This window comes from Haplochromis burtoni, unplaced genomic scaffold (assembly GCF_018398535.1).
Source record: "Haplochromis burtoni strain Fernald_Lab_line unplaced genomic scaffold, NCSU_Asbu1 Contig_45, whole genome shotgun sequence".
In the NCBI taxonomy this organism is placed as follows: domain Eukaryota; kingdom Metazoa; phylum Chordata; class Actinopteri; order Cichliformes; family Cichlidae; genus Haplochromis; species Haplochromis burtoni.
The window spans coordinates 814374-841755 of record NW_024582406.1 but is presented as its reverse complement, the minus strand read 5'-3'; the positions used below and the strand labels follow the sequence as shown (position 1 = coordinate 841755).

The 27382-nt window shown below is 39.8% G+C and overlaps 1 protein-coding gene across 6 annotated transcripts in view; it reads right to left on the bottom strand.

Annotated features, from left to right (window-relative positions):
* Positions 1 to 27382, bottom strand: part of LOC102302242 (myosin-10) — a 66297-nt gene that overhangs the window by 8676 nt on the left and 30239 nt on the right. For 3 of the 6 annotated variants that reach the window (XR_006054324.1, XR_006054325.1, XM_042220248.1), the window contains exons 4-27: positions 21485 to 21512; positions 19139 to 19241; positions 17629 to 17658; positions 14101 to 14193; positions 11991 to 12054; positions 11393 to 11491; positions 9990 to 10133; positions 9775 to 9870; positions 9481 to 9599; positions 8249 to 8401; positions 7888 to 8061; positions 7629 to 7802; positions 6210 to 6324; positions 5523 to 5585; positions 3477 to 3670; positions 2999 to 3120; positions 2170 to 2239; positions 1849 to 2009; positions 1658 to 1766; positions 1413 to 1544; positions 1112 to 1318; positions 820 to 957; positions 602 to 725; positions 318 to 489 (exon numbers count right to left, since the gene is read on the bottom strand). Coding sequence is in view for 1 of the 6 variants with exons in the window: in XM_042220248.1 (XP_042076182.1) it covers positions 318 to 489; positions 602 to 725; positions 820 to 957; positions 1112 to 1318; positions 1413 to 1544; positions 1658 to 1766; positions 1849 to 2009; positions 2170 to 2239; positions 2999 to 3120; positions 3477 to 3670; positions 5523 to 5585; positions 6210 to 6324; positions 7629 to 7802; positions 7888 to 8061; positions 8249 to 8401; positions 9481 to 9599; positions 9775 to 9870; positions 9990 to 10133; positions 11393 to 11491; positions 11991 to 12054; positions 14101 to 14193; positions 17629 to 17658; positions 19139 to 19241; positions 21485 to 21512 (2884 nt within the window). In the remaining 5 variants the exon portion in view is untranslated. The remainder of the gene's footprint in view (positions 1 to 317; positions 490 to 601; positions 726 to 819; positions 958 to 1111; positions 1319 to 1412; positions 1545 to 1657; positions 1767 to 1848; positions 2010 to 2169; positions 2240 to 2998; positions 3121 to 3476; positions 3671 to 5522; positions 5586 to 6209; positions 6325 to 7628; positions 7803 to 7887; positions 8062 to 8248; positions 8402 to 9480; positions 9600 to 9774; positions 9871 to 9989; positions 10134 to 11392; positions 11492 to 11990; positions 12055 to 14100; positions 14194 to 17628; positions 17659 to 19138; positions 19242 to 21484; positions 21513 to 27382) is intronic. The other 3 variants (XR_006054327.1, XR_006054326.1, XR_006054328.1) reach the window with 3 other exon arrangements.

Genomic DNA, 27382 nt, shown 5'->3' with positions numbered 1-27382 from the left:
AAACACATTCCAGTGCTGTGAGAGTCACGTAGTAAATATCAGCCGGCGCCGGGTCACCAAGCAGAACAACAAAAAGTGAACTCTAACAATACGAGCACTGTTGTACAACCAGCCTGCAAGTCTAATAAAATGCTCCATATAAAATGGCTAGTGTGAATGTTTCCAGTGCGTTGACTGCTTCGTAATGCTATGCAACACTTATCTCACTCCTGCTCTAATCACTTTAGAATTTCTATGACTCTGAAGCCCATATTTAGCTCAGTCTGTTGAACTGATCAGGACTCATTCTCCTCCGTAGTCGGGCTACCATCTCCTACCTCGCCTGCATCATCTGCTGCTCGTCGTCTTTCTTGCTCAGCTGCATTTTAAGTTCTTCTATCTGGGACTGAAGCTCTGATATCTGGTCCTGAAAGTCGGACGTCTCCCCATCCAGCTTCCTCTTAGCCTTCTCTAGCTCCTGTCGGGTCTTCTCCTCTTTTTTCAGCCTCTCTGATTATAAAACACAATAAAACATCAGTTTAATATAAGACAATTCTTTTAACAACTGTGCTGTAGAAGTGATAGTTTACTATTCTCCGTATGCTATTTTATACTTGTTTACCCTCCAGGTCGACCATCATCATTTCCTGCTTGTTTTTGACCTTGCCCAGGTTCTTGGCCTTCTCTTCCTCTTCAGCTAGCATCGAGGTCACCTCATTGATTCTGTCCTCAAGCAGCTTCTTTTCCTAAACATGAAAAGAGACAGACCCCTTAATGCACAGCTAACTTCCCAACTCAAACATGAATGCGTCCACCCTTTTAGAGGCATCTTCCTCTCACCTTAAGGAACTTGGAGTTCTGGTCCTCCAGCAGCAAAATGTCCTCTTCGTATTTCTTCATTTTAGCTTCAGTCGTCACTTTCTCCAGCTGCAGCTTCTGCCTGGCAGCCTCCTCCTCATCCAACTGTTCTTCCAGGTCCTACGCACAGCAACAAACATAATGAGCAAACATATTTTGCACTGAGTAAGTCAGTTATATTTTAAAATATACTTGTTTTCTTAACATTTCCAGCTGTTACATAAGTAATTGAGAGACAAAGAATCTATTTCTCCCAGCATTAATGCCCTGATACCTGGATATGGGACTGCATCTTTTTCTTCTCGTTCTGCAGCTCTTGGCTCCGCTCTTCTTCTTCCTCCAGCCTGGACTCCAGGTCGTGGAGGATCTCCTCCAGCTCTTGTTTTTTGGAAGCAAGACGAGCTCTCATCTCCTCGGCCTCTGCGAACAGCTCTGTCTCCGCTTGCAGCTGCTCGGCTAAGATGTTCTTCTCTTCCATTAGCTACACATCGATAATGTTACTGTGTCGATTGTGCACCTCAGAGAGTTCAACATTAAAGCGAACATTTGATGTTATTGCTGTAGCTGTAACCAACCTGCTGATGTTTTCTCTCCATCTCCACCAGCTCTCCCTCCACCTTCATCTGCTTCTCCTTCACTTTGACCAGCTCTTCATCCTTAGCCTGCAACTCTTCTTCCTGCCTGGTCACCTGCAGCAGGGGCTTCACCTGTGGGTACAAATGAACAGTAGCAGCAAAACCAGAGGGACTCTGCTTTTGCACAACACTGACTACTACAAACTCTTAATAATTATCAGCACCGAGAAATGAGAGTTACACACCTTAGTGAAGAGTCTCCACCACTGCCAGTGACGCAGCTTTAAGTAAGCGGCACAGTTTCTCTGGAGAACCTTTAGCGCACTGAGCTGCTGTTGTTTCTTAGCGAAGGCCCTGAAGCAAACAGAGAAGAAAAGAGAGACAACAGTGAGATTTTTGTGATCAAATATATAGAAACAACTCTGTTTATACTTACTTGCGTGCCAGATATCCTCGACAAACAGCCTGGAAGTAAATGATGATGTCCGTGATTTTCAGGTCCCTCTCTTCCTCTAAGTGGGCGAGGACTCCGGCCCTGAAGAAGATCTTACTCTGGCCAATTCGGAAAAGGTTGCCATCCAGCTCTAGGGCTTGAATCTATCATTTAGAGGGAGATGAGGTGAAGATGTGGTTGAAATGGAAATAATACTGTTGTCTATTCATAATTTATTTATAATCATTTTAATAACAAGGTGACCTTTACTTCTTAGACTCCTCCATGTAAAGATAAATCACCGGAGTTTGGACGGGTCCTTACCATTCTCTCACAGGCCTGCTTGCCATCCATGAAGCCCTTGGGAATGGCGTTAGGAGTGAGGATCTCATACCTTGTTAAAAAGCAGAAAGAAACAAGCACCATCACTGAGTGACAAAATGTCCTTGCTAATATTATATAAAACAGAATGAAAGACAAGACCGAGTCCTTTGTTTCCCGTCAGGTAGAAGCTGCACACATGAATCCCTTTTTTTAGTTACATCTGTTCAACTTCTCGTTAATACAAATATTTAATCAGCCCAAGAATAATGTGACTTATTTGAGCAGAGGCCTCCACAGTCACCAGATCTCAGTTCAGTAGAGCATCTTTTGGATGTGGTGGAACTGAAGATGCATGTCATGGATGTGCAGCCGACAAATCTGCAGCTGTGCGATACTATCACGTCAATACAGATGTTTCCAGCACCTTGATGAAGAATTAAGGCTGTTCTGAAGACAAAAGGTGCTCCCGCTCATTACTAACAAGCTGTACCTAATAAAATGTCCAGTGAGTGTGTAATTTAACATGTAAATCACACTTTTTATAGCTGTCTGTCTCTCTGTATTAGCCCTGTGACAGAATGGCAACCAGTTCAGCGTGTACCCCACCTCTCACCCAGTGACAGCTGGGATAGACTCCAGCACCCCCAAAACCTTGAACTGGATTAGCGTTTAAGAAAATGCACGGATGGATGGATTCATATATGACAAGTTTAATTCCTAAAAGAGCCTTACACGTTTTTTTTTCCAAAGTAATAAATACATTTAGCTTATTTCAAACCTTAGAAGGAAAACATTAAGGTGACAAACTGAGACATAGATTAAAAATGACCTTTGTCTAAACTCCTGGAAGACGATGCGGTTGGGGAAGCCCTGTCTGCAGATACGGATCCCCTCAAGCACACCATTACACCTCAGCTGGTCCAGAACCAGGTGGGGGTCCAGTTTACCAGCCTGGCAAAGCAGGAAGAGGAAAAATAATGAGATCAACAAAAAACATGAGATCATGAAAAACATTATGTAAAGCTTCTGTATAAATAGCCCTTTAAAAAAAAGTGTTGTTTAATGAGATCTGTTTCCATGACACTGCAGTCAGTGCACGTGTCATCCTCTCAGCCAAAGACATCAGTGCTTCTTGCCTGTACTCACGACGATCAGTGCAAATGTTTCCCATCTCAGTGCAAGCATAAATAAGTGAAGGCATTTAAAATTCCCACAGAATTTGCACATTTGTTTGTAATGACGAACTCAGAATCTACGCTGAAGCAGGACATTTTGCTGATGGTTAGATTTTAGATTTTAAGACTCACCCTTTTTTCATGGTTGGGGATGATGCAGCGGACAAAGTTGGGGTTGGTGTTCCTCAGTGTGGCCATGAGCTTAGACAGTTGCTCCTTGTACAGCTGCCCCACGGTGCGAAACATGCCCTTCTTGGTCTTGTAGGCAGCACCAAACGCTGTCTCATTCATGCCCGCAACCTGGTCCAGTCCCACTATCCGGTCAACTGGTAAAGAAAAATTAGTTAAAGAGGATTACAGATAACTAGATTAAAGGAGGAATCCACAGATGCAGATATGATTGATATGATCTGCTATTTACATGAAAAGAAAAGAGAAAAGCCGGCAATTTTTCTTTGATGTTTATTTTAAATCTAATGTGAATGTTTATCATGAGACGCTGCCAATAATGGCTGACGTGTTAAACTCAGCTGGGTTTGCTCTTTTCTACTTTTATAGTACAGCATGAAGACAGACAACACTGTTACCAGACCAGCTGTGAGCGATGACCATCTCAGTTAGCACACTACTTAATTGTCTTTTACTCTTAAATGCTTTTAAAGCTTTTAATCTAATGGATTTGAGTCCACAAAGCAGGAGTAATGTATTTCAGATGATCTTCTAAACGCCGTACACACATGAAAATATAGTTAAAAAATGGGGGTGTGGTAGAGAATAAGAAAAACTAGGATCGCTATTCCTTTTTTTATGTCGGGTAAGATCTGGATATGAATGTCTTTTATAATTTTCTGCAAATTTTTTCTGTAAATTTGGCCAAAATAAATCAATATGCAATCACATTTCTTGCTCTGGGTGTAGCTCGGTGGTTTAGTAAACCAAAATTTAAATATGTGGTGGCACGCTGATGTCATCTAATAAAAGGAAATTCCATATAATAAACAAAAAGATCAAGGTGCTCATAAATGCTACACAATATTTCTGCTGGATGAATCCCACACACACACACTTCCTTCTGCATAAGAAATTTGCAAAGCAGATTTTTAAGAAACATTTTCTTACATCTGTAGTTACTTACTAGCAGTTTCTGTTCTTCACTCCGCTTTTAGATTAGGCACTATGTGCACATGATCACCAAAGGTTGCATAAAACTTCAGAAACAGACCCCATTTAAACATCTTTATTCACATGTTTACAAACCGTGGTATAAACATCACCAGAGGAATTATCAGTGCTAGAAATCATATTCAAAATGTAAACAAACAAAATGAAACAAAAAAGATTTCGCCACAAATTCATGAATTTTTATAAAACATCACTTTGTTCACAGGATGCTGGCTTACTTGTGGCTGTTTCTTTTTTACCTCTCTCTGCATTTAATCATTAGTTATTATTAATCCTTTTCTCACTTTCTTCGTCACCCACAAGTGGTCACAGCAAATCGCTGCCCCTCCCTGAGCCTGGTTCTGCTGGAAGTTTCTTCCTGTTAAAAGTTAGTTTACCCCTCCCACTGTCGCCGAGCGCTTACTCAAAGGGGGTCGTTGGGTTTGGCGTTTTCTCTTTCTGTGCTATTTCAAAAAAATAATAATAAAACCCTCATGTTGAAGAGCTATTTCTTGTTAGTTTTCATCATATTTGCTTAATGTCTAAGTAAACTAAACACTTTTTGTTAAACAGTAGATTGTTAATCACAGCCTCCTATGAGTAATAAGGATTGACAGGATGTAGTTGTTTTTCCTTTTGAATTGTTGACCCTAATTCTGAATATGCAGCCCATTAATTCAGTGAGCATTTTTTTTTTTTTTTTAAATCCTTCATTTGTACACTAGAGCCTGAATCAACTTTAAAATGCATCCCCCTGATCAGGCACACTCCGATTTAGTGTTTAAGATTTTCACAATTTGTAAAATAAGACTTCACAAATGTATTAAGAGTGGCAGTAAACCACCAGCACCAATAGAAATACGTATGAGAGGTTTTAAAGCCATGCAAAGCTGGAGGAGAACTTTTTGGACAGATGCACGGTGCAGTCATGACAGGACAGGAAACCAATGAGACCGCCAGTGCAGAGCAGGAGAAGCAGCCAGTGGTTTACAAAGGTTAAGTGTTACTATCATTCACCTGGAGCTTCATGGAGCCCAGACACATTGTCATAGAAAGAGGCTCTCTGAAACGTCTGAATGTCTACAGCAACAGAGACACAGACAGAAGACAGGACAGTAAGAGAGAAAAAGAAAGACAGCAAGGATGCAACACACACACACACACACACACACACGCACACGCACACACACACTTTCACAACACTGATTAGCTGTTATTAAAGAAGACAGAAGAGTAAATATCAGTGTTATTACCATGTTATTAAGCTTCTCATTAATCAGATTGTTAATTCCATAAAATCAGAACAACAATGTTAAGGGCCACAGTTAGCACCTGAAAAACTAATAAGGTGTTTACTGGTATAATTGGCAGTTTTAGCACTAAATGTCATTCAGCTCATTCGACTGAACGGAGTGGGCTGTGGTTTAACTCACTTACCCTTAATGTTTCTGCTGGCAAAGCCTTTCCCCTCATTAGTAAAACCATAAAACACACCTCTAGCTCTGAGAGAAAGTGTGAGAGGAGAGGAAGTATACTTCCCTCCATGAAATATGACATTCACTCAGTTATAGCATGTCACATTGGAACTTGTGGTGTGTAATGTCAGTCTGAAATGGTGCAGAGAGCAGGAAAATACATATAAATACACACAGGTGAAGACTCAGTGGGCTTTTTCAGGCCACTACAAACTTCTAAATGACTTACCATCTTTCCAGAGCTCGGCCACAAACTTGTCAGTTGATTGGTGCAACAGCGTGGCTACATTGTCATTCAGAGGATCCATGTTCTTCATAAGCCATTCATCAGCTTTATAGTCCACCTAAGCAAAAACAGTGATCGCCATTGTTTAAGCACAAAAAGTGCTTTCATGTGTTTTTATATGTGCAAAAAACAAAAATCAAAGATGAGAACACCATGAGGGCTGTGACCTCCACCTAAAACCCACACAGGAAAAACAGCATCAAATCAGGCTTTATTTATGCAAATTTGGCTCTAGGCCATTCATTCTCTTTCCTGTCTTTTATCTTATACCCCAGTGTAACTGTATAAATAATAAAAAGAACATGTGTGAAAAATCCACTCTCAGAGGAATGGTTTTCAGGCTCTGATTAACTGCCTCTGCTCTGTTGCTTCACCTGTCTTAAGTGACAGCTAGGTCTGGCGCTGTTTCCAGATACCACGCAGCAGTTGTTTTAACTTACAGGCAGCACCAGATGTGCTGTGTGAGTCTATTTCAAACCACAAACTGATATAATACTGTATATGATGAGATTCACAGTTGGATATTATATTTGACTGGCAGCACAGTGAAGAATCGCGGCGGCACAGTTGGGTTGGATTAAGTGTCTGAAACAGGATAATGACCTGTATGTGTTTTTCAGAAATGTGACATACTACGAACAGTGCTGGACGAGAGTGGAACATAACAAGCAAATTACACGCCCGGCAACCTAACATGAAGAATGTAAGAGCCGCATATGGGTTTAATCAAAGTCCAGGAAAAGCAAACTTGCTATGTTTGTACTTATTTTCCTCTTCGGTATCACTCTGTCACAGAGGATTTGTTTGCCCAAGTTCAGATTTAGTGTTGGATCCAGTTTTGTGAGCTGGATGTGAAATATTTATCTGAATCACCCGTTTCTCATACGGACTAATGTTAAACTGACTGGTGGTCTTCAATGAGCTTGTAAAAATATGTGCAATTCAGAAAAAGAAGCAGGTAAATAGTATTCAACACATCAGGGTAGCTGTGATATCAGATGTCAAGCGCCCCCTTTGGAATGCCGCGGAGGATCATTTTTTCCGTACAGATGGCAGAATACCACACAAAGGTGAAAGTTCACATCTCAGTTATGCAACCGCAAGGCATCAGGCACTCAATCTCACACCAATGTGAACCAGATGTGGGGTTCCAACAGCAGCGGCAGCAGCATAACAACAGCGCTATTGTTTTAACGCAATGACCTGGTTAAACTACGCAACCACAAGTCTGTGCCACAGAGAAAAGCAGCAAAGTCGTTGGACAAGGAATGCACAGAGCTCCCAGAAGGATTTAAAGCTATAAAGGAAACAAAGATAATTGCTTTCGTTTTGATTTTTGTCTTCCAAGCCTGATATACGTACCCTTCCTGCATAGTGGATGATGCAGAAGTCAGCTTTGTCTTTGAGTTGACGTGGCTTCTGAAACTTGCTATGTGTGCCCAGCTCCTGCAGCACTTTGTCTACAAACGTCTTGTCAGTGGCCTTGGGAAACCAGCACTCCTCATCCAGCAGGGCGAGAATGCCAGGGGGGTTATTCTGAGGAGATATATTTAGCGAATAACCGTGTATTTAAAAGCAGACACGTATACACACTGTCATACATGCACACAAGCACACTGACCGGTCTCTCGATGAGGTCGATGCAGGGCTGCAGGTCGAGGCCGAAGTCGATGAAGCTCCACTCGATGCCCTCCCTCTGGTACTCCTCTTGCTCCAGGATGAACATGGTGTGGTTGAAGAGCTGCTGCAGCTTCTCGTTGGTGTAGTTGATGCACAGCTGCTCAAATGAGTTCAGCTGGTAGGAAAGTGAATAGCAGAAGGAAATCTTTGGCATATTTTTTTTTACATGTGATTTATCCTTTCGCTGGATCATCTGTCCTGTCTGTTTTTATACTCTTACAAGGGAACAAAACTACATCTGCCAGACGTCACTTTGTATGTTGTAGAAAAGCATCTGTCACTATTAAAAGCACCACGAGCACCTCAAAGATCTCAAAGCCAGCAATGTCCAGGATGCCAATGAAGGACGCCCCCTGCCGTTTGGTCCTATCCAGCGCCTTGTTGATGCGATGGACCAGCCAGCGGAACAGCCGCTCATACGTCGCCTTAGCCAAGGCTTCAACAGCAAAGTCAGCCTGAGGTAAAACAAAGAGAGCAGAAAAGTGTGGAGAGCAACATGAATTATACATGAGACACACACAGACTCGTGTTGTTGTTTTAGTCTGGAGTGTTGGAGCATGACGTCAAACAGTGGGCCACAATTAGGACAATCCATTAGCCAGCTGGTGGACCAGTTCAAACATATGGTTTGAGTTTGCAAAAATGAAGTGTACCCTTAAGCACTCTGGAAATTAACCTTTTCAGCTGCAAACAAAAAGACAAAAACGGAATACAAACATAGCTATTATAAAACATTTAGTTTATTAAGTTCTTATAAAAACAATTTAAAATTCAACTAAACTGATTACTGATTTGGATTTTTTGTAATCGGGAATCTAAAACGTTTCCAGACTTTGGTTTCCAGCTCTGAGGATTTTAACAATGCTGCTCGTGCAATAAAAACTACTTGAAAAGTTTGAGATTTAAAACATTTTTAAGAAAATCTGTCATGATTTCCTGACATTCAATTAAATAATGAGAAGATTTGCTTAATTATTCTCACAGTTTTACACTAATCTTCTGGGAAGATGCAACGGTCCGCTTGGGACAAAGTGACAAAAATGTCATCAGAGGTTAAACGTGAAGCTTTGTTGGATGTCTGCATCTTCTCCATTTTGCTTTGGTCTGGTGATCTAGCCCAGCGGTCCCCAACCTTTTTTGCGCCACGGACCGGTTTGTGCCCGACAATATTTTCACGGACCGGCCTTTAAGGTGTCGCTGATAAATACAACAAAATAAAACTAGTACTAGTACTGAAAAAAAGAAGATTTATTCATAACACACGTGAAAAGACCCAGGAAAACAGAGTTAACGATAAAGACGATAACAAAATAACGCTGAAAACCGATAAAAACCCTGAAAACCAGACATTTCACACCTGAGCCTCAACTCTTGCGGCCCGGTACCAAACAACTCACGGACCGGTACCGGTCCGAGACCCGGGGGTTGGGGACCGCTGATCTAGTCCATACACTACAAGGCTAGAACTACAAATATATCCTCCAGGTGGACTTCCTGGTAGGCTAGTACAACCTGGCCATAGATGGCACCTTACCTGTTCTTTGGTCTGTGCCTTCTGCACATAGTCTCGCCCCACTTTGATCCTCGGGGTGAGGATAGCTCTGGTAAACTCCATAACATTCATTCCAAGCAGGTGGCAGAGCTTCTGTGCCGCTGGGAGAAGTAGGGAAAACAAACCATGCCACTAATTTATATACAACAGAAATCAAATCATAAAGAATACAGTGAAAGTTTTATTTTTACATAAACCTGCTGTATTTAAAAGCTTTTTAAAATCAGAAACTGTGAGAAGAGTTATGTTTGTTTATTTCGACTGGATGTCGTTTACCTGTATTCTCAGGCATTGAAGCTTGATCGGTGTTTCTCTCCTTTTTAAAAACAATGTTTCCAAACTGCAGCACTGCAGAGACCACCTTCAACATGCCTGACAAAAACAGGAGGAGATAAAAACCTTACTGAGTGCCAGACAATGCCTGAGGAAAAGCAGTGTCTGAGGAACCTGGATTTCCAAAGGAATGGAGCACAGATGGAACTATAACTCACAGACAATCTCGTCATGGGAGAAACTCATGATGTGCATGGCCTCCATCGTCTCCTGGAAATTCTCCTTGTCCTGCTGGCCCGGAATGGGAATGTTACCATTTGACAGGAAACGGTAGTTGTTAAAGCCTTCGAGGAGCAGATCCGCTAAAGAAGGAAAGGAAAAAAGAGATGTTCTTTATACCGTAGAACATATTTTCTTTATACGCCACTGTTCTATCAAAATTTTAAACGAATATCCTCATATGTGGCTCTCATTTTTCTTAAAAACAAAAATAAGGTAAAAACAAAATCTGGTAATTCTTTGTTTTTACATTAATTGGGCCCCAATATGCCCAAATATCAAAGAGAAATCAAAAATGCATGCTCTGGAAGAGTTCGGGTCTTAGGAGGTTAAATTATGATGATGGTAAAAGCAACTTTAATTGTTTTTTCTGGAGTTTGGAGGGCTCTGGAGCAGTGAGCGTGTTGGGGCTGGACTTAAGGTGATTAAAAACATCTATGTGCTCCTTTCTGAATATTAATGATCAGTGGGTATCTGCTTAATTTTGCACAATAGGCATTTGTTGGTGTTTTACTGTGTACATCTAAAATGCATCTGCAGAACTCTGCAAATTCTATTGGATGGTGATCCAGGGCAGGATGATGCTATCAAACATTTCATCTCTTTCCACCATAAACACATGTGATGACCTCCACTCTACACTTAATGGCAAGTTTTGAAGCTTTGGTATTAGAATAGTTTCCGTGTTTTTCCAAGAGTAGCTGCGTGGGCATCTTCGTTAACTTCTGATACCCAGTCATTCTGTTATATAAGCAGGCGTAAAATATGACAGAAGCTCTCAGTTCAGAAAAGAGCTTCAAGGGTTACTCATAGTTGGCTTTCAAGCGGAAAAGAGTTAAACAAGATTTTACTTGGAATTTGAAAGTTCTAACATTTGTCTCAGATGTTTTATTTTTATGACATTCACTAATATCTTGAGCTTCCTAATGCTCTTATTGCAGTATCAAGGCAGGTACAGCTTATCCTGTGTTAAGTGATTTGATTATTTATGGTGAATCTGTTTATATTAGTTTTTTAAATATTTACTGCGAGGTCCCAGTTCTGACACAATTTATGTGTCCGACTGTGGCTGTAATCTTTGTTCAGTAGGAGACAGAAGAACAAGGCGATCAGAATAAAAGAAAGATTTCATCTCTTAATCTAAGGGGGAAAAGCCAGGAACAGCACAATGATCCAGCTGAATAGCAAGTTCATTTGTATACATATAAATATATATTAAATGAAGTCAGACTTAGAATGAAACTCTGACAAACTCCTTGTTTTTCTACAATTTTAACAGCATGCCAATTAAATCAGTTCACTCTCACTGCCCGTGCTTTGAAAGCAGTGCACAGACACTCACTTCGAAGATGCTCTCCAGCCCCTGCCAGCAGCCGATAGAAAATGTGAAAGGTCCTCTCATCTTTGGCCTGTCTAATCGCTCTTGACTTCTCCAGAAGATCTGAGAACATACGTTAAGTCCTGACAAGGAAATCACAAAACTAAAATATGACTCTGTGGTCCCACTAATGAGGAAGCTCCTGTTTTGCCACATGCAGTTTGACTGGAAAGGTTTACCTCTTACAATTTTTGGTAATCCTTTGTTTCCAGTGGAGGCCTATGAATAAGTTGGGAAACTATCTTTAACTTTTTTTTGTGTTAGAACACACAAATTTCACCTAAAAAATTTGACTTGTGTATTTGATTTCTCACCGTGAATAACAACACATAAAAATGAGGAGTAACAATAACAGTGTTGCTTCTCTATAGCTCAGTGTCCTTGTGTTTATTCTGGGAAATTACATTCTTGTGGCTAAGCCCAAGCTCTGGTGATACATACAACCTTCACTGCTCTCTTATCCCAGTGAGCATCCTCTCCTTTAGCCCTGCTCTGTGTCGTTTTATTTTTAAACATTGATTTATGCCTTTGCTTCTTTAGTCCTTGCAAATAATAAGGATACAGGTTTCAATATTGGCCCCAACAATGTAGCCTGTGACGTCAAAGTTGATTCTGATGAACTTTCCCTGCAAGAAACAAAACACTGTTAAGAGAAATTAAGACATTTGTTGAACTCCGCAGATAATCACGAAGCCTGTGATGCATGAGTGTTTATACGTTATTATGTATATGTGTATTTGCAGCTGTCCTCTCTTTATTTTTTCTCCCTCTGGGCACAGCTGCGTTTTAAGTACCACCTTGTAGGTCCTTGCAGATGACAGAAATGTGGTGAAGAACAAAATGTCTATATTAGGAAATACCAGGTTGACAGGTCAGAAAGAATCTCAGGCATGTGTGCGGTTTCCTGACAGTGATTGTGAGCAAGCGTGCATGAATATTTGTGCCCATCTGTCTTCTGGTATTCACTGCTCTGCATCCCAGACAGAGGGTGATTCACGAGGACCCAGGCTCCATAGTGGTTAATCTTGACCACATGGTTTACTTAGTCACAAAAAAATGTCAAATGTTTAGAGTGAAAATTGTTGCGATTACTGTAACTCATCTCAACATGATCTGAAATAAGCGAATATTAGAAGCATGACATCAGTCCACTTACGAAACAACCTTTTTATTTTTATAAAATCTTCCAAAGTTGCATTAGTCAAACCAAAAAGCCCCAAAAATGTATTGAACAGTTTTGTGCGTTGGATTAGAAGACCGGGACTGCTCTCATCTAGATGGGGGAATATGAAGAAAACTTTGCAGTACTCTGCAAAGGTAAGAATATTCCACCCACCATGCCCGTCAAAATCTCACAAAAACCTCATTCAGAAATGCACCCCTCCCATTTAACCTGACAGAGCCTGAACATGTGTGAATGTGCTCTTTGGTAAATTTTCTGAACAATCTGGATCTAGTAATGTTTACATATTGCTTTCAACACAGTACAAGTCTGTAAAGTCACTGGACCTTTATATACTGTCAAATTGAGAAGCAGTACAGTATTGTGCAAAAGTCTTAAGCCAGAATGTGTAAAATTCTAGCAATATGCAGAGTCAGTTTTGGCATGACTACATTTATTCTTCAACACAACCTCAACTCTCTTAGGCAGCTTCTTTGTAATTTCTATTGCCGTAATTTACTCCTGAAGTTTCAGGAACAGTTCTGCAGGCTTCTTGACTGACATTTAAAGCTCTTGTTGACTAATACAGTTACATTTTGTCTTTTTCTATCCAAGTATGCTTTTACTGCATTGGCACTGTGTTTGTGTTTGTCATGCTGAAAAATAAAGCCAGTGCCACTTTCCAGACGGTACTGCATGGTGAAACAAAATCCCCAAACCACAACAGAGCCTCCACTGTGCTTTACAGATGGCTACACACACTCACTGATGTACTTCTCCCTTCACCTCCTCTGTACATGCTGATGGCATTTTTAACCAAAAGCTGCTGTTAGTATCAAAGTGCCTAAAGATATAATTTGAAATTGTGCAGACTCAACATTGGCTCATCCCACGTGGAGTTAGGTGACTCTTTTATGCTTGAATGATTTACAGGTGAGCGTTAAGTAGCTCAGCAAACAAAAACATTCCTCCTAAATGATCAGGTACAAGGACTGGACTGAAGTCAATGTCAAAAGAAAAACTTTGAAAGACCGTTAGAAAGCCCAGAGAACTATTGCTTGAGACCACTTAGTTGAAGCAAAATAAAAATAAATGACTCAAAATGTTTGCAAAGTGCTGTAACTGATTGAATGAGTACTGTGGCTTGTTCTGACAATCCTGCAGAAATGTTTAAATGACGTCTTGAGGAACACTCATGACCGAGAGTATGTCGGAAAGACCAGAAATGGTTAGTTTTACCTCCAAATAAGAGCAATTTATCTCAGGGGGGGAAAAAGGAAGATTCAAATGTTTGATGTTTTTGCATGAAACATTTTGAATAGATTCTGTAACTAAATATATGTCAAACCTAGAGTGGGATCAAACATTGCATGCTGAAGCTGTTTAACATGAAGACACAATGTTTTTATAACCTCATAACAGACTCAATGTTTTTCCCTTCTGGATATCTGTTCTTGCTCATGTGTTTAAATCTGGAAAATGATCATTTAAACAAGAAATGTGAACTCACAAAGCGAGATGAGTTGTCATTTTTCACTGTCTTGGCATTGCCAAAAGATTCAAGGATGGGGTTGGCTTGCAGGAGCTGGCGTTCCAACTCACCCTGTGGAGAAAGAAAGGGAGGTAAGCCAACTAGCTGTCAAACGTGTGCATTATGCAACTGAATATTTTCTTGTTATCGCTATTTTTTGTGTCTTCCAAAATATCCACAAATTGGCAAGGCAAAATCAAATCTTCTCGAAAAGCAGAGAGAGAAAATGTAGCAAAGTCAATATGCTAAACCAGTCTTTAGACAACCAAGTCCACTCACAAGCTCTTTACCATGACTCTGCTGGCTTTACTTTAGTCAATTGCAGTACAATGTGAATTTTCTCTGGGGAACTCGAAAGGATTTTAGGGGGCCAAAACAACCAAACGGTTTTAGAGAACTTGTGAAACCACAAAGGCACTACAGAGACGGTGTTTCGTCACATTTCCCAAAGTGAGTGATTAGCTTGGGTTGATGAATGAGATGCTTCCTCCGGCCTTCGCATTCCTCTCGTTGTTATAATATACCCTGTAACGTATGTCTGAAAAGTCTGCCAACACTGTGATAATGATGGCTTCCTCTCAGTTTTGGAAAAAGACATTCCTATGAAACCTTTTACTCCCGGAGAAATGAGATAACCTCCTATATCCAGGGCATGACAGTCCAAAAATAGCCTCTACTGCAAATCAGAGAGTTGTTCAAATCTACTGAGGATATTCCTCTGGACTTTGATAACTCATGGGGAACAGATTAAGTTATGCCTTAACTCTAATTTGCTGCCAAGCTGGCTCTTGTTGTAAGCTGGTCAGTAATGGCCTATAATGGCATATAAAGAAAATATGGGTCCACCTGTAGCCATCTTTTTTCTTAAACTGAAGTTATTCTGCTTATTTCAAGAGCCATAATTTCATTCTTGGACTCTAGTAGAGTAGCTTTTCTGTTTTACTTTGTCTACCAAACATGATTTCTAGCAAACCACATTCACTAAATTCAACAGACATCCAACCTGGCCTCTCTCCCCTTTCCATGAGGTCTTGGAACGACATGGATTTTTGCCAGCCAATCAGCAATCAGGCTATGTTACAGATCGTGACTTTAAGGAATCTAAGAGCCCAGCCTAAACCATAACCTCATAGTAAGTGCACTGAAGTTGATTTTTGACATAAAAATGAAAAGTTTTGAAAAAGAAAATCACAAAAAAGAAGGAAAAAAGAACCTCAAACTCATATCTTACAATTAATTAATAAAATTTAGAATTTTCAACTAATTGAATTTATAATTAAATTAATTTTTGACCAATTATTTCAAATAATTTAATTTAATTTTTAATGAAGCCAACTGGGTGGGACTTCTGCGCTCACAGCTAGAGCCGTGTGCCTGAGATGACCAAATTCGGGACATCCCAGCTCCGTGACATCATAGAGAGCCCGGTGTTTGAAAAAAGTGAATAAAACCAAGAGCAGTCAGACGCCTGAGCCTTTAGCTCAAAGCCATTACTTATGAAATTGCTGACCTCATTAGAAACTATGACCATTCACCACTTGAGCAATCTACTGAAAACAAGGACAAGCACAGTAGGTCTATAGAAAAATGAAACCGACGCAAAGAGAGACAACAGGGAGCCAGCAGCTTACTGTTTAAAGGCGGATACCACATAACTTTAACAGGCACGGCTTGACTCATGACCCATGTTCACTTGCCGCATGTCTCTCCTCATTTCCTGTCTGCATCTTAGCGACATTACCTAATTTAAACAAAATGCCCCACAAAGATATTTCAAAGACAAAGAGGTAATAGTACTTTATCTTATAGCACGGATGGAGGAAGCAAAGAGTAAAACAGAACAAATAAGGTAAATCAAAAAAGATCTGAGCTGGGTAACTGAACAAGAGCAACCTGATCCTCTATCCTATATTCCACAAAAAGCAGTCTCAGTGTTGCAAAAATTATGAGCAGAATGAGACTAATAAGTCAAAATGTGAAAAAAAAAAAGCATTTCTAGCGGACCATCTTTTAAGCTTGTCGCTCCATATGATACCAAAAAGGAGAAAAAAGGTTTATGAACAAAAGTACTGAGCTCGAGTAGAGTTAACACTAAAGTTTAAACCCTCTGAGCAGACATATGGGCGACACATGGAAATATAATATGTGCAAAAATATACAAATATTATGAACTGCTTGAATCTTCATATGCCGCTTCAGTATGCGTGTGCAGTCTGCTACATATGTCTGCCTAATGAGCTGTCTGGAACCGTTCTCCATTCAAGTATCCTGACAGGCATGAGGTTCACTGAGAAAAGCTGGGAGTAACTGATTCCAACCAGTACATACATCCGTCTACAAATGGCATTTCCATTCATATTTCTTACAGAGAGAATTCATATAGTCTCCTCCCTTCAGGTCTGCTTTACCTCTTCACCACCTCCATCTTCACTCCTCTCACAGTCTCCTCTCCTGCTTCATATTTTTGCTCCCCCTCAATCCCTGGCTCTACATTCCTGCGCTCAGAGGTCACTCTAATGCAACGCAGCGGTAAAGCGGCATTAAGGAGGTAAGCGTGGATGGTGTACACTGGCAAGGGAGCACTGAGGCACTTAGTTACAGCTACTCACTCTCTGCGACTGAAAGTATATTAAACAGGCATTTACTCAGATTGCCTTTGCACAAGCGGGTTATTGGACTTCTACGAGGGCCTCTTTTTCTACAGTTATTAGATTTTCTGAAGACAAAGAAACATCAGATATTGGTTTAGGGGGAAAGATAAATAGCTACCAAATAAATCAACCAGAGACAAGGAGAGCCAGAAAATAGTTTTGGAGAAACCACAACAAACAGAAGATGGAATTTGGGAGTTTTCTGTACTTTTCAAACTTATCTGTGACTTAATATTTGAAAATCCATGTGAGGCTGTAACATTCAATCACAACAGTGATCATGCTATTTAAACTACAAACATGCATCAAGGAACGAACGAAAGGAAAACATGCAGAAATATATATATGCAACATTTACACATTGATATTTGAAATAAAAACATTTGCTCTCACAAAATATGAAAGACGAAGTTTGAGGAGAGATGTTTAGTGTGGCCGTCATCTGATTTTCACACCGCTCTTTGTGAATAAGAACACAAAACTGTGCCAGAAAGGGTTCATTTAAGCTCCCGTAGCGCTCAATGAACAGCTTTAACAACAGGTATTTGACTGACATATGTTTCTAATAAGACCTCTCAGTTTTCCTCAGTTCTAATAAACCCAAACCAACTGATAAAACAAAGCGTTTAATATCGTGAGCCTGCACGCCGGCGGACAGATTCACTTGGTTTCAAATAATCATGTGAAAACACCGAGCCAGCACAAACAAATACCTCATAAAGAAAGAAGCTTAGATTAGTCCGTCATCATCATTACAGAAGTAGCAGAGATTTAGAGAGAAGGGCATGCAAATATACACAAACATAGACAAAACGGACGGCACACTGTTTTTGGAAAAAGCTGGAGATACACTTGCCTGTAGTTTGAATGCTTTGGGAGAATCGGGCTGTTTGTTATGGATAAACAAATACAAGTGTTAAAACCTGAAGCTCTTATGTCAGACAAAAGCCATGAGAAAGAGAACACCAGTGCAAACTTAGCCCAACGCTCGAGCAAGAGCTAACATTTTAGGTTAACTTTTACTGAGGTAGGCACTTTAGGATTAGGTAGAACACAACAGCATTAAAAAAGTTTACTTTACAGCTGAGCGCTAAGCTAGTTTCATGTCTCCTGAAGCTAGCTTAGCTTCTTGAACAAGAAAACAGTTAGCTTAGCATTGGCTAAAGCTAAAACAAATGGCTAGTCACACTAGAGTAAAAACAGGATAGCAATCTGTGTTGACAACTGCATTACATTTTTTCACATTCGACAACTAAATGCAAGAAGATATGGCAACCAAAGTTGACTGCTAGGTGACTGCATTTGTCGTCTGGTGGGAGGCAACATGTCTCCAACACATTACAATCAATCTGAGTCAGTAGTTGCAGAAACTGCAACTTGCTTCTTTGCTTTAGAGGACTAGACTCAGCTGGTTGCAAACTGGTTGTACTCCAACAGAAAAGAAAGGTTGTTGAGTATGTTTGTCATTTTGCAATTAAAGCACCATCCTGCAGCAACTATGTCACTATTTGTGGAGGAATTTCTGAGATTCACATCTATGATGTTGTGCCCAGATTCTGAATGCAAATAGCGAGAATTTCTGTCTATGTACACTACCACTTAATTTTTTGCCAATTTACCACTGACTGTTAATTACTGTGTATTATCACAAACAGATTTCCTGTAATTGCTAAATCCACACCCAGTTAACATAAACTGACGGCAGGGTGCTTTATTGCCATCTTATTGCTGCTTTATTGCTGTATTGATCCACCAAAGTAACTTTTTATACAGCAGCTGACTGTACATGTTCACCCCCCAGTGCCCTACATTGAAGCAACCATTTCAAAGGCAGTGAGATCACAAATTTCATTGCACCCAGACACAATTACTTTGGTGCCGCGGTCTCCACTGTTTTCTCTAGTGTGACTGTACCCCACAAATGAACTACTCAGGTGTGTTAATCCACGCAGAAACCACAATATAATGACTTTTCACCTTTTTATGGAGCATTACATGCTAGACTATCATTTGCCTCTGAGTAGAAACCAGCAGAGGTTCATGCAGGTTGGTGGTAACAGCCAAGAAAAGTGTTACACATAAATAACTCAATTACACTTTAGTTTTTGCATGGATTAAATAAATGAGAGTCAGGCTGTTGCCGTTTCCTGATTTGTGCCAAGCTAAACTAATGGGTTGTAAGATAAAATCACTGTATGACAGAAATCAACCTTCTCAAGCTTTCTGACATTTTTTAAAACACAGCAATAATACTTAGAAATAATTCACACAGTGATAAAGCCAGCCAGTTTTTCAATGAAATATGAATTTTAGAGGAGATGGGGCCATGTTTAGTGTAGGAGAAACGTAGGCAGCACGGCTCTCACAGGAATGTTGTGATCTTTGCGTCCTTTGTGTGAGGAGGCAACGTGGGCCAGGTACTGGATGACCTTCTTCGTGTTCTCTGTCTTGCCAGCGCCTGATTCACCTCTGAAAAGAAAGAGTAAAGACAAATACACATGAATAGAGTGAGAAAATGTGAGCCAATACATGACAAGGGAGAAACAAACAGGTTTTGTTTCTGACCTGAATTACAAGGTTTCCCTTGTGAAGCACAGCCACATAACAGGAAATATTATGTATGAGTTGTCCACAGTTTACCAAGGTACAGAAAAAACAACCCTAAAACCTTAACCAAGATAACTTTCACTCATCGTTATTGTGGTTAAGAGTGATTGGATGAACTCCAAGGACACAATTAATAGAAACAAAAAAGAAAACAGAGAGAGTGACTAAACATCAGGCTATCTTGTTGTTTTTGTAAAAATCAATCCATTTGTTTGTCAGTCTGTTTTGCTAGAGAACCCTGTGGTTTGGAGAGCCAGGCTCCAAAGTTTCCAGACCCCACTTTTGGGCTGTCCTTAATGATAGCTGTGTTCAGGCACGGCCATCCGCAACTCCCACAGTCGGGTCCTGGAGCTCAGAAAACCAGGGCCAGCAGTGAAAAGAAGCCAGTGACACTACATCCATCTACATACCAGTGGCTTTAGTCTAACTCACTATTAGCTGTGCACTGCAGTTTTAGCTGCAACACTAGAACTGCACGGGCGAGTCCTCGAGTGCAGTGTACGAACATAGGAATATAGGTCAAACAGGTACTCATCCAAGTGTGGTTTGATGTCTTCATTGTTTTACTATGAAGACATGAATCCTCTTTGAATAAGTCTCCCAGAAATCATTCATTGGTTTTCTCGTATATTCTCTCTTTCGCCAAGCATGTGGTTTAAAAGACCTTTGACTTTGGGAACTATTTTTATGTCTAGCCTCTCCTTTTCTCACAGATCTCAGTGCTAGAGAGTCGAACTAGATTCTGAAAACTTAAATGAGAGATTCTTCAAGGTCTCAGTCTTCCTGGATATTCCCTCTCCTGTCCTATGATATGTACCATATGGACATTTTGTAACACAGTGGCTTTTGAATTGGCGCTACCTAAAGATGAATCCAATTAAAAGAACATTTCTGTGGCTTGTTTTCATGCAGTTAGACCCTACTTTTACAGTCAACTCCAATGACTGGAAAACATCATACATAGTTAATGCATGGTTTCTTGCCACATTTGACCATTTATACAACACTATGCATCATTACATACCAGACGCTGACTGCTCACACAAGGCCTGGATCTCTAAATGTTATTCTAAACTATGCACTATATAATTCTGTGCTATGCACTGTTATGCTTAATGGCATGGTGGCCTTTCAACTGGATCAAAGTGATCTATATTACAACAGAGCTGCATAAATGTAGGTCATAAGCAACCTTTTTCATCTGTGTTTCTTCAGGAGTAATTTTCCTTAGAGCAGGATGGGGAAGAGATGTTTCTCTAAACTGGCTGACCATCTAAACCGCAGGTGTCGAACTCCAGGCCTTGAGGGCCGGTGTCCTGCAGGTTTTCGATGTGTCCTTGATCCAACACAGCTGATTTAAATGGCTAAAATACCTCCTCAACATGTCTTGAAGTTCTCCAGAAGCCTGGTAATGAACTAATCATTTGATTCAGGTGTGTTGACCGAGGGGGAGATCTAAAACCTGCAGGACACCGGCCCTCGAGGCCTGGAGTTCGACACCTGATCTAAACTGTGGGGCTAAACTCTTAAAAGGGCGCCTTTTCCCCAACAGGGGGTGCAGTTTTCTGAATTTAGGGCATATTATTGCAACTGCTTCTCATCTGTTCATTGGCAGCATCAAACCCCAAGAAAGACAGTGGCACTTAATTACCCTCTGCCAAAGAAGATGAAGGCCGGCCACCAAACCACACTCATAACTCCCTCGGTATTGGGTAGAGCCGCTGTAAAAGCCCAGCATCCGCAAAAAGCTATTTGAAACCAACTTTTAAATAGAACATGGCAGGATAAAGGGAGCTGGCCAAATGACTCAGGACGAGAGGAAGATAAAAAGACACGGGGAAAAAAATACTATAAATAATCCTTGTAAAGTACTCATAACTATAAAAGATACTTATATTTAAAGGCATTTCAAGGACAAGCGGTCTTTATATAATGTAACTCTATTAAGGTGAAGCGATATAATCCTTGTCTTGAGACAGTTTCATTTTCCAGTCCATCAAGCTGGTTGATCTCTAGAACCACCTTAAAGACCAGTTCAACCATCTGCCCTAAGAAAGAAATTAAGACAAAAGTAGAAAAGAGAAGTTAAGAGTTGCAGTACTCACGTGCAAAGAATTGATTGGTCCTCACGGTCTGTTCAGAGAAAACAGAAAAAGAAAGAAAGCATCTCTTGTTTAGTCATTCATTTTGACTTACAGAGATAGCATTCAATGGCTAAGCTGTCACATACAATGGAACATAACAGTTTAATAGTTTTCACCAGGCTAATACTGGAGCTGTGAGTACATACACGTACATAAACACAGCTTGCATTTTCCTGAGAATTTCCTGAGAATAACAGGAGAAACATACTGCTCCGTGAACACTGAAGTTTATAAAGGAGGTGTGTTAGGAATGCATTTTTCACCACAGCCAGCAGGGAACTGACATGCTTATCATCAAACAGAAACTCTGGGCTAATTTAGAGACTTAAAAATATGTTTGAAAATACGACATGTTTGGTAATATGGCAGGTTTAATCTTCCAGATGACCAGGCAGCAAATCCAGACTTTTTTAATATAATCTTGTGAAGAGATTTAAAATGTTTAAGAGATGTTAACTAATACTAACAATTAACCCTACAATACCCTTTGTATCATATTTGATACATGAGTTTTTGAGACCTCTATCTCATCAACATGATCAATATTTGCCATGATTTCAAAATGTTATGGACAAAACGCTGCCTAAAATTAACATTGTTGTTAAAAAAGAAGTTACCAAAAATGTATCAAATGTGATAGAAAAACATATAATAAATATATCAAACACAACATTATACAGCAAAAAAAGCAGATTTTGTTATAAGGGTTAATAAAAATCTCATTTGATAGGTTGGGTCTTACAGGGTTACTCATGTTTTTTCAGATATTTTTTCAATTTTCTGACATTTAAGTCATAACCTAACCCTAAACCTAAGCAATGAGTATATGTTATCTTTATATACATTAACTTGTTCTCCCAAGTCTTGACAAAGTCAGAAGTTTTTGCCTTTCTCCAAAATACAATTTTTAAAACAACTGAATTTATTGTGAACCTTTCATAGTGTCAAAAACTAAAATGCTTTAGTGAACTACAGAAGCTGAATCTATTTAAACTCAAAACTGATGCACGTTGTATTATTTTTAGCCATTTCACCTAGTTTAAATAATTGCTTTAGGTATCTAATGTATGTAATGTATCTACTTGAAACATTTATCAGTTTCATAGCATACTACACTTTCTAGGAATCTTCCCTGAGGTTTTGTAAGCTACAGACACCTGGTTTGGTGAAACTGAGGCCTTCGTGACTACAGGCCAAGAAGCATACTTCATCTCAAGGGACTGAGAACAAGAAATGATGAGAAAAGAACTTCAAAAACCGCAGTCATCTCTGAAGAAACAAACAATTTGCAGTTAAAAAATATTTTTCTTGTTGTTTTAAAATGATAGCAAACCATAATTTTTCCTGACACTTATTTAGAGCCTCAAGTACAACTTCAAATATACAAAGATCACTCACCATTCCATGTACTAGTTCACACGAGAGCAGCCACTTAATAAAAACCATGCTCTCCAAGTAGCTGTTTACTGTGACTAATACCTGCAGTCATAACCTAAAACTAAACCTAAAACCATCTGCTTGTGTACCATGTGAAGAATGAAGCCTGACATCATCGCTTTGCCCTTTAGGAGACAGAAAACACAGAAGAAATTACCTCATCACATGTGCCTATGACAAAGGCCAGGGGGTAAAAACGTGCATTGAGCTGGGGAGCAGCTGCAGCATAAGGGTGAATGCCTTACTGCTAACAAAATATCTATAACACACATTTAATGATGACACGGGGACAAAACATGTTATTTTATTCTTATTTATTGTTTTGACATATGACTTGATCAAGGAAGCATCTGAATAAATTGTGTTTTTAAAAGTGAAACTGAAAGGAACGTATCACAACTACAAATCAGTGCTGGGGAAACAGCAGCAGGTTTACTGTTAGACATCACAGAGGGTCTGTTTTGCTGTGGCTACATTAGATGCTTGCAGGTAAAGTCCTGTTTTTCTCACATGTTTAAAGTACTCTTGTTGAGTGGTTCTTTTTTATGTGTGAATAAAGCTGGTTCACAAAAACATGGCGATTAACTAAAAGCTCTAATGGATAATTACAGTGGTCTCTCTAAAAGCCATCCGCTCCGCAGAGATGATAGTTCAGCTTAAAGGACTTGGCACAGAAATTTACTCACACCTTGTTGACATGGCTCAGTTTTCACAGGTGGCTCAAACAGTCTTTAAGGTGTTATATTTCCCTAGAGAAATGTCCTTTTGTTGTGTACTAAAGCGGAAACTTCCTTTAAGTGACAAAAAGCAGGTGACAAATGAGTTTGTGCGAGTGTGTTCATGTGAAAACATTAAAAGGGATTCTCTTTTCTCTCCACGGAAAATCAGCTTTGTTTGATTAAAAAAAAAAGAATCACGGATGTAAATGTAGGGCAGATAAGATGCAACACAAAGATTCAAGCCTAATGTATGCAAATATAACTGGCATCATTTCCCCTGACAATCAGGCTGCCTTGAGGCGACTTTTGTTGTGATTTGGCGCTATATAAATAAAATTGAATTGAATTGAATTTAAACTCGGTTCAAAGTTTGATAACTCATCCTGCCTGTGTTTTATAGTCTGAGACCTGATGCTCATCTGATTTACCCAATATTGGTTTAAACAGGCCCAAAAGTCCCATCGGACACTCACGCAACAGCACGTAACCCCTCATGAAAATTAAAACCAAACATATACTAACTACACAGCTTCTGAACAACATCAGGTGTTTACAGGTTTAAACAGGGGAGGCGCATGACCTCATGTTTCTGAAATTAACACCTGATGACAATTCGAACAGAAAAATCCCAAAAAATTCAGCGTGATTTTGGATTTTTGTGTTTAAATGATGCATACAGTACAACTGTGACAAGCCCAAATGGCAGTTTATGACCTAAACACCATGTGCCGGGTTAGTTCCCAGAAACATAGGTTCTGATACACAGAAATTATGTTTTGATACACAGAAATTATGATTACTTCCCCAAAAAAGTAATCCCATTACTTTACTGATTACTTATTTTCAAAAGTAATTAATTACTTAGTTAGTTTTTAAAAACACGATTTACAACCTGAAGAGGTGATAAAGCGATAGATCTTTCAGCCCAGTTCTACTTTTTCTACATAATCCATCATACAAAATGTAATCAAATGGAAAAGTCTCTTTTTAAAACTTGTTTTATTAGTTTTAATCTTTTAACTTTATGCATCAAGCAAAAATTTAATTATATGCAACATTCTCTGACTGGAAGAAATTTGTTTAACATTTGAACCTATTTTCTACACATTCCAGCACATAAAATAAAATATTTTTTTGTGTTTACACTCACTCATTCAAATAAATGCAAATGAAACACAGCAGAAAATAAATAAAATAAAAAAAACTAGCGGCCCTGTTGCTCTATTTTCACCTGTATAGCAGGAGTGGCGTAGGCGGAGGTTTACCCTGGTGCAGGTGTGCCGCAGCGGTCAGTTGAAGAATCCGCGAGTTTCTCTGTGAATTTCACATTACGTTGTAGCGCACTCGGTGCTTGCTCGGAAGTTTAGGGGTTTTTTCGCTGTAAAAAGAAGTTTTCTTCCCACGCAGTGAACAGCGGACGCTAATGTTTTTGTCATTTTTTTACGTAATCAAACTCAAAGGTCCTTCCACGCTTTAAACGCTGCACGCTCATACTCTCTCCCGCACTCGATATATGATCCATTGTTGATCTGCACACAGCTGTTGTCACGAACGTCGCACTCGCTTACGTCACTGTCATGAGACACTCTCGCACCGTTTTTGCAATAGTAATCCCTTACTTTACTCATTACTTGAAAAAGTAATCGGATTACAGTAGTTAATTCAGTTACAAGTAACGCGTTACTGCCCATCTCTGGTAGTCAGTAGTAATACAATCAGACCCATATATTTTAAGATATTGCTGTATGTGTCTGCTAACGTTAAAAAAAGAAAAAGAATAAAGCAAACTCTGCACCTGTCAACTGATGTGATCCAACACAAAAAGGCAGACAGGCTTTTTTTCTGCACTGTGCCTTTATAAGGTAACAGATGGGGCTGATGGAAGTGGTGTTTAGATGTGTGAGTGTGTTTGTGGACAAGCAACATATACACAAACTATCAGTTCTGTCAGATGGAAAGGGGATAAAAATAACGAATCTTGTTTGTACTGGAAAAAACAGGGATTGGCAGACACACACAAACACACACAACCTTGGACTTCCACTGGAGTCGCAGTCACTTCATTCTCTGCTTATCAGACATCTATTTACCCATCACACCTTTGATGCTCTCCTGTGATTTTTATCCAGCCATGTATTTTTCAGTCAACATCCTACACCTTTCAGCTTTTCCACTGATTGACAATCATTCCTTTAATCTAGTGTCCTCTTTCTGATTTCTTTCCCCTGTGAGGCCACACAAATTAAAGGTAACACTGACTTCACCTGCCAGAGGGGAGTTTTGCACAAAGCCTCATGTTCCAGCACACAGTGATCCATCAAGTAGAGAGTATGCAACAATATATCTGCTGCATTAATGATGGTATAACAATACGGCTACTCAATGACACTAGATACATTTTGTGTGTATCACCATTATTATTCACTTTTAGTGCCAGTTATATTTATTAGCCATCTCTCACAGGCCACCGTTTTCCTGTCAAGAAACCAGCAAAACTGGATTTAGAAAACTTTTAAAACAATATTTATTTGGTCTGAATTTTTGATAACAGTTAGAAATTGTTAAGATGAGCCTGGATTGATCTTAAGGAGTTGTTTTTGTTGTTTGGATTTGTTTTAGGTTTTAGGGCACACCGTCAAAATCTAAAAATGTGTGACCCCAGGAAGAACAGCTGCTGGACTGCTGCAGCTAATGGGGATCTTAATAAACTAAACTAAACTGCTCACCTTGTCTAACTAATCTGGTAAGTGCCTAGACTCCTGGAAGTCTAACGAGTGATAAAGCTATGCATGTAGCGCTGGTGTGTTGATAATTTTATCTATATTTCCATTGTGTATCCACCTCTAGTGCAGAATCAAACTACAAATGGAGAATGTCCCTCTAAAACGTGTGCCTCAATGCTGTAACCAGCACATTTCAAAAGGTGAAACTTTTACTTTGAAGTTGAACATTCTGTGTTCTTCTGCTCATAATGTAGTCTGCAGTCAAGTTGGTGTTTTCCATGCAAACTACAGGATACAATGTGTCAACGACCAAAGCAATCACAAGGAGGTTTCCACTGAATCACTGTATACCTCTTTGCAACCAATTTTCACCTTCTGACTGCCAGTAACCATTCTCCAACCAGGTGAGGAAGTATGCCTTGTAACCTAGCAACTGGTAGTTGCCAGATATTCGCTGACTGCTGTCTAGGCCTGTGTGAGTTTGGGCTGCACTGAGTGTTAAGACTGCATGTAGTAAACTGTTAGAAAGATTATGTGTCATAGTTCTGGGTCAGTTTGACCCAGTATTTTGAGTTATGTTTTGGTGTGTTTTTTGCATTATGGATTGTTTTCTTATTCTCTTGTGGTGCTCTTGTTGGTGACGATGATGATTATTATTATGAATCTATGTTTCAGTTATTCTTGTTTCGGGATTAGTTCTTAGGTTTTGTGCTCCCATGTTTAGTCTGGTCTAGTCTGTCTCTCAGTGTCATGTCTGCGGCTTTGTTTAGTGGTTTCTTGTTTCCTGTTTTATTGTGAAAGTCTATGTCTTATGTTAGTGTGTGCAGCTTTGCTCCCCCTGTCTCGTTAGTCCAATCCCTCCCAGCTGTGTCTCCCTCCTGTTGCCCATTCCCTGATTACCACCCTGTGTATATTAGCCCTGTGTTTTCCCGTGCTCGGTGTCGCGCCGTACCATTAGATTATGCCTGTGTGTTTCTTCA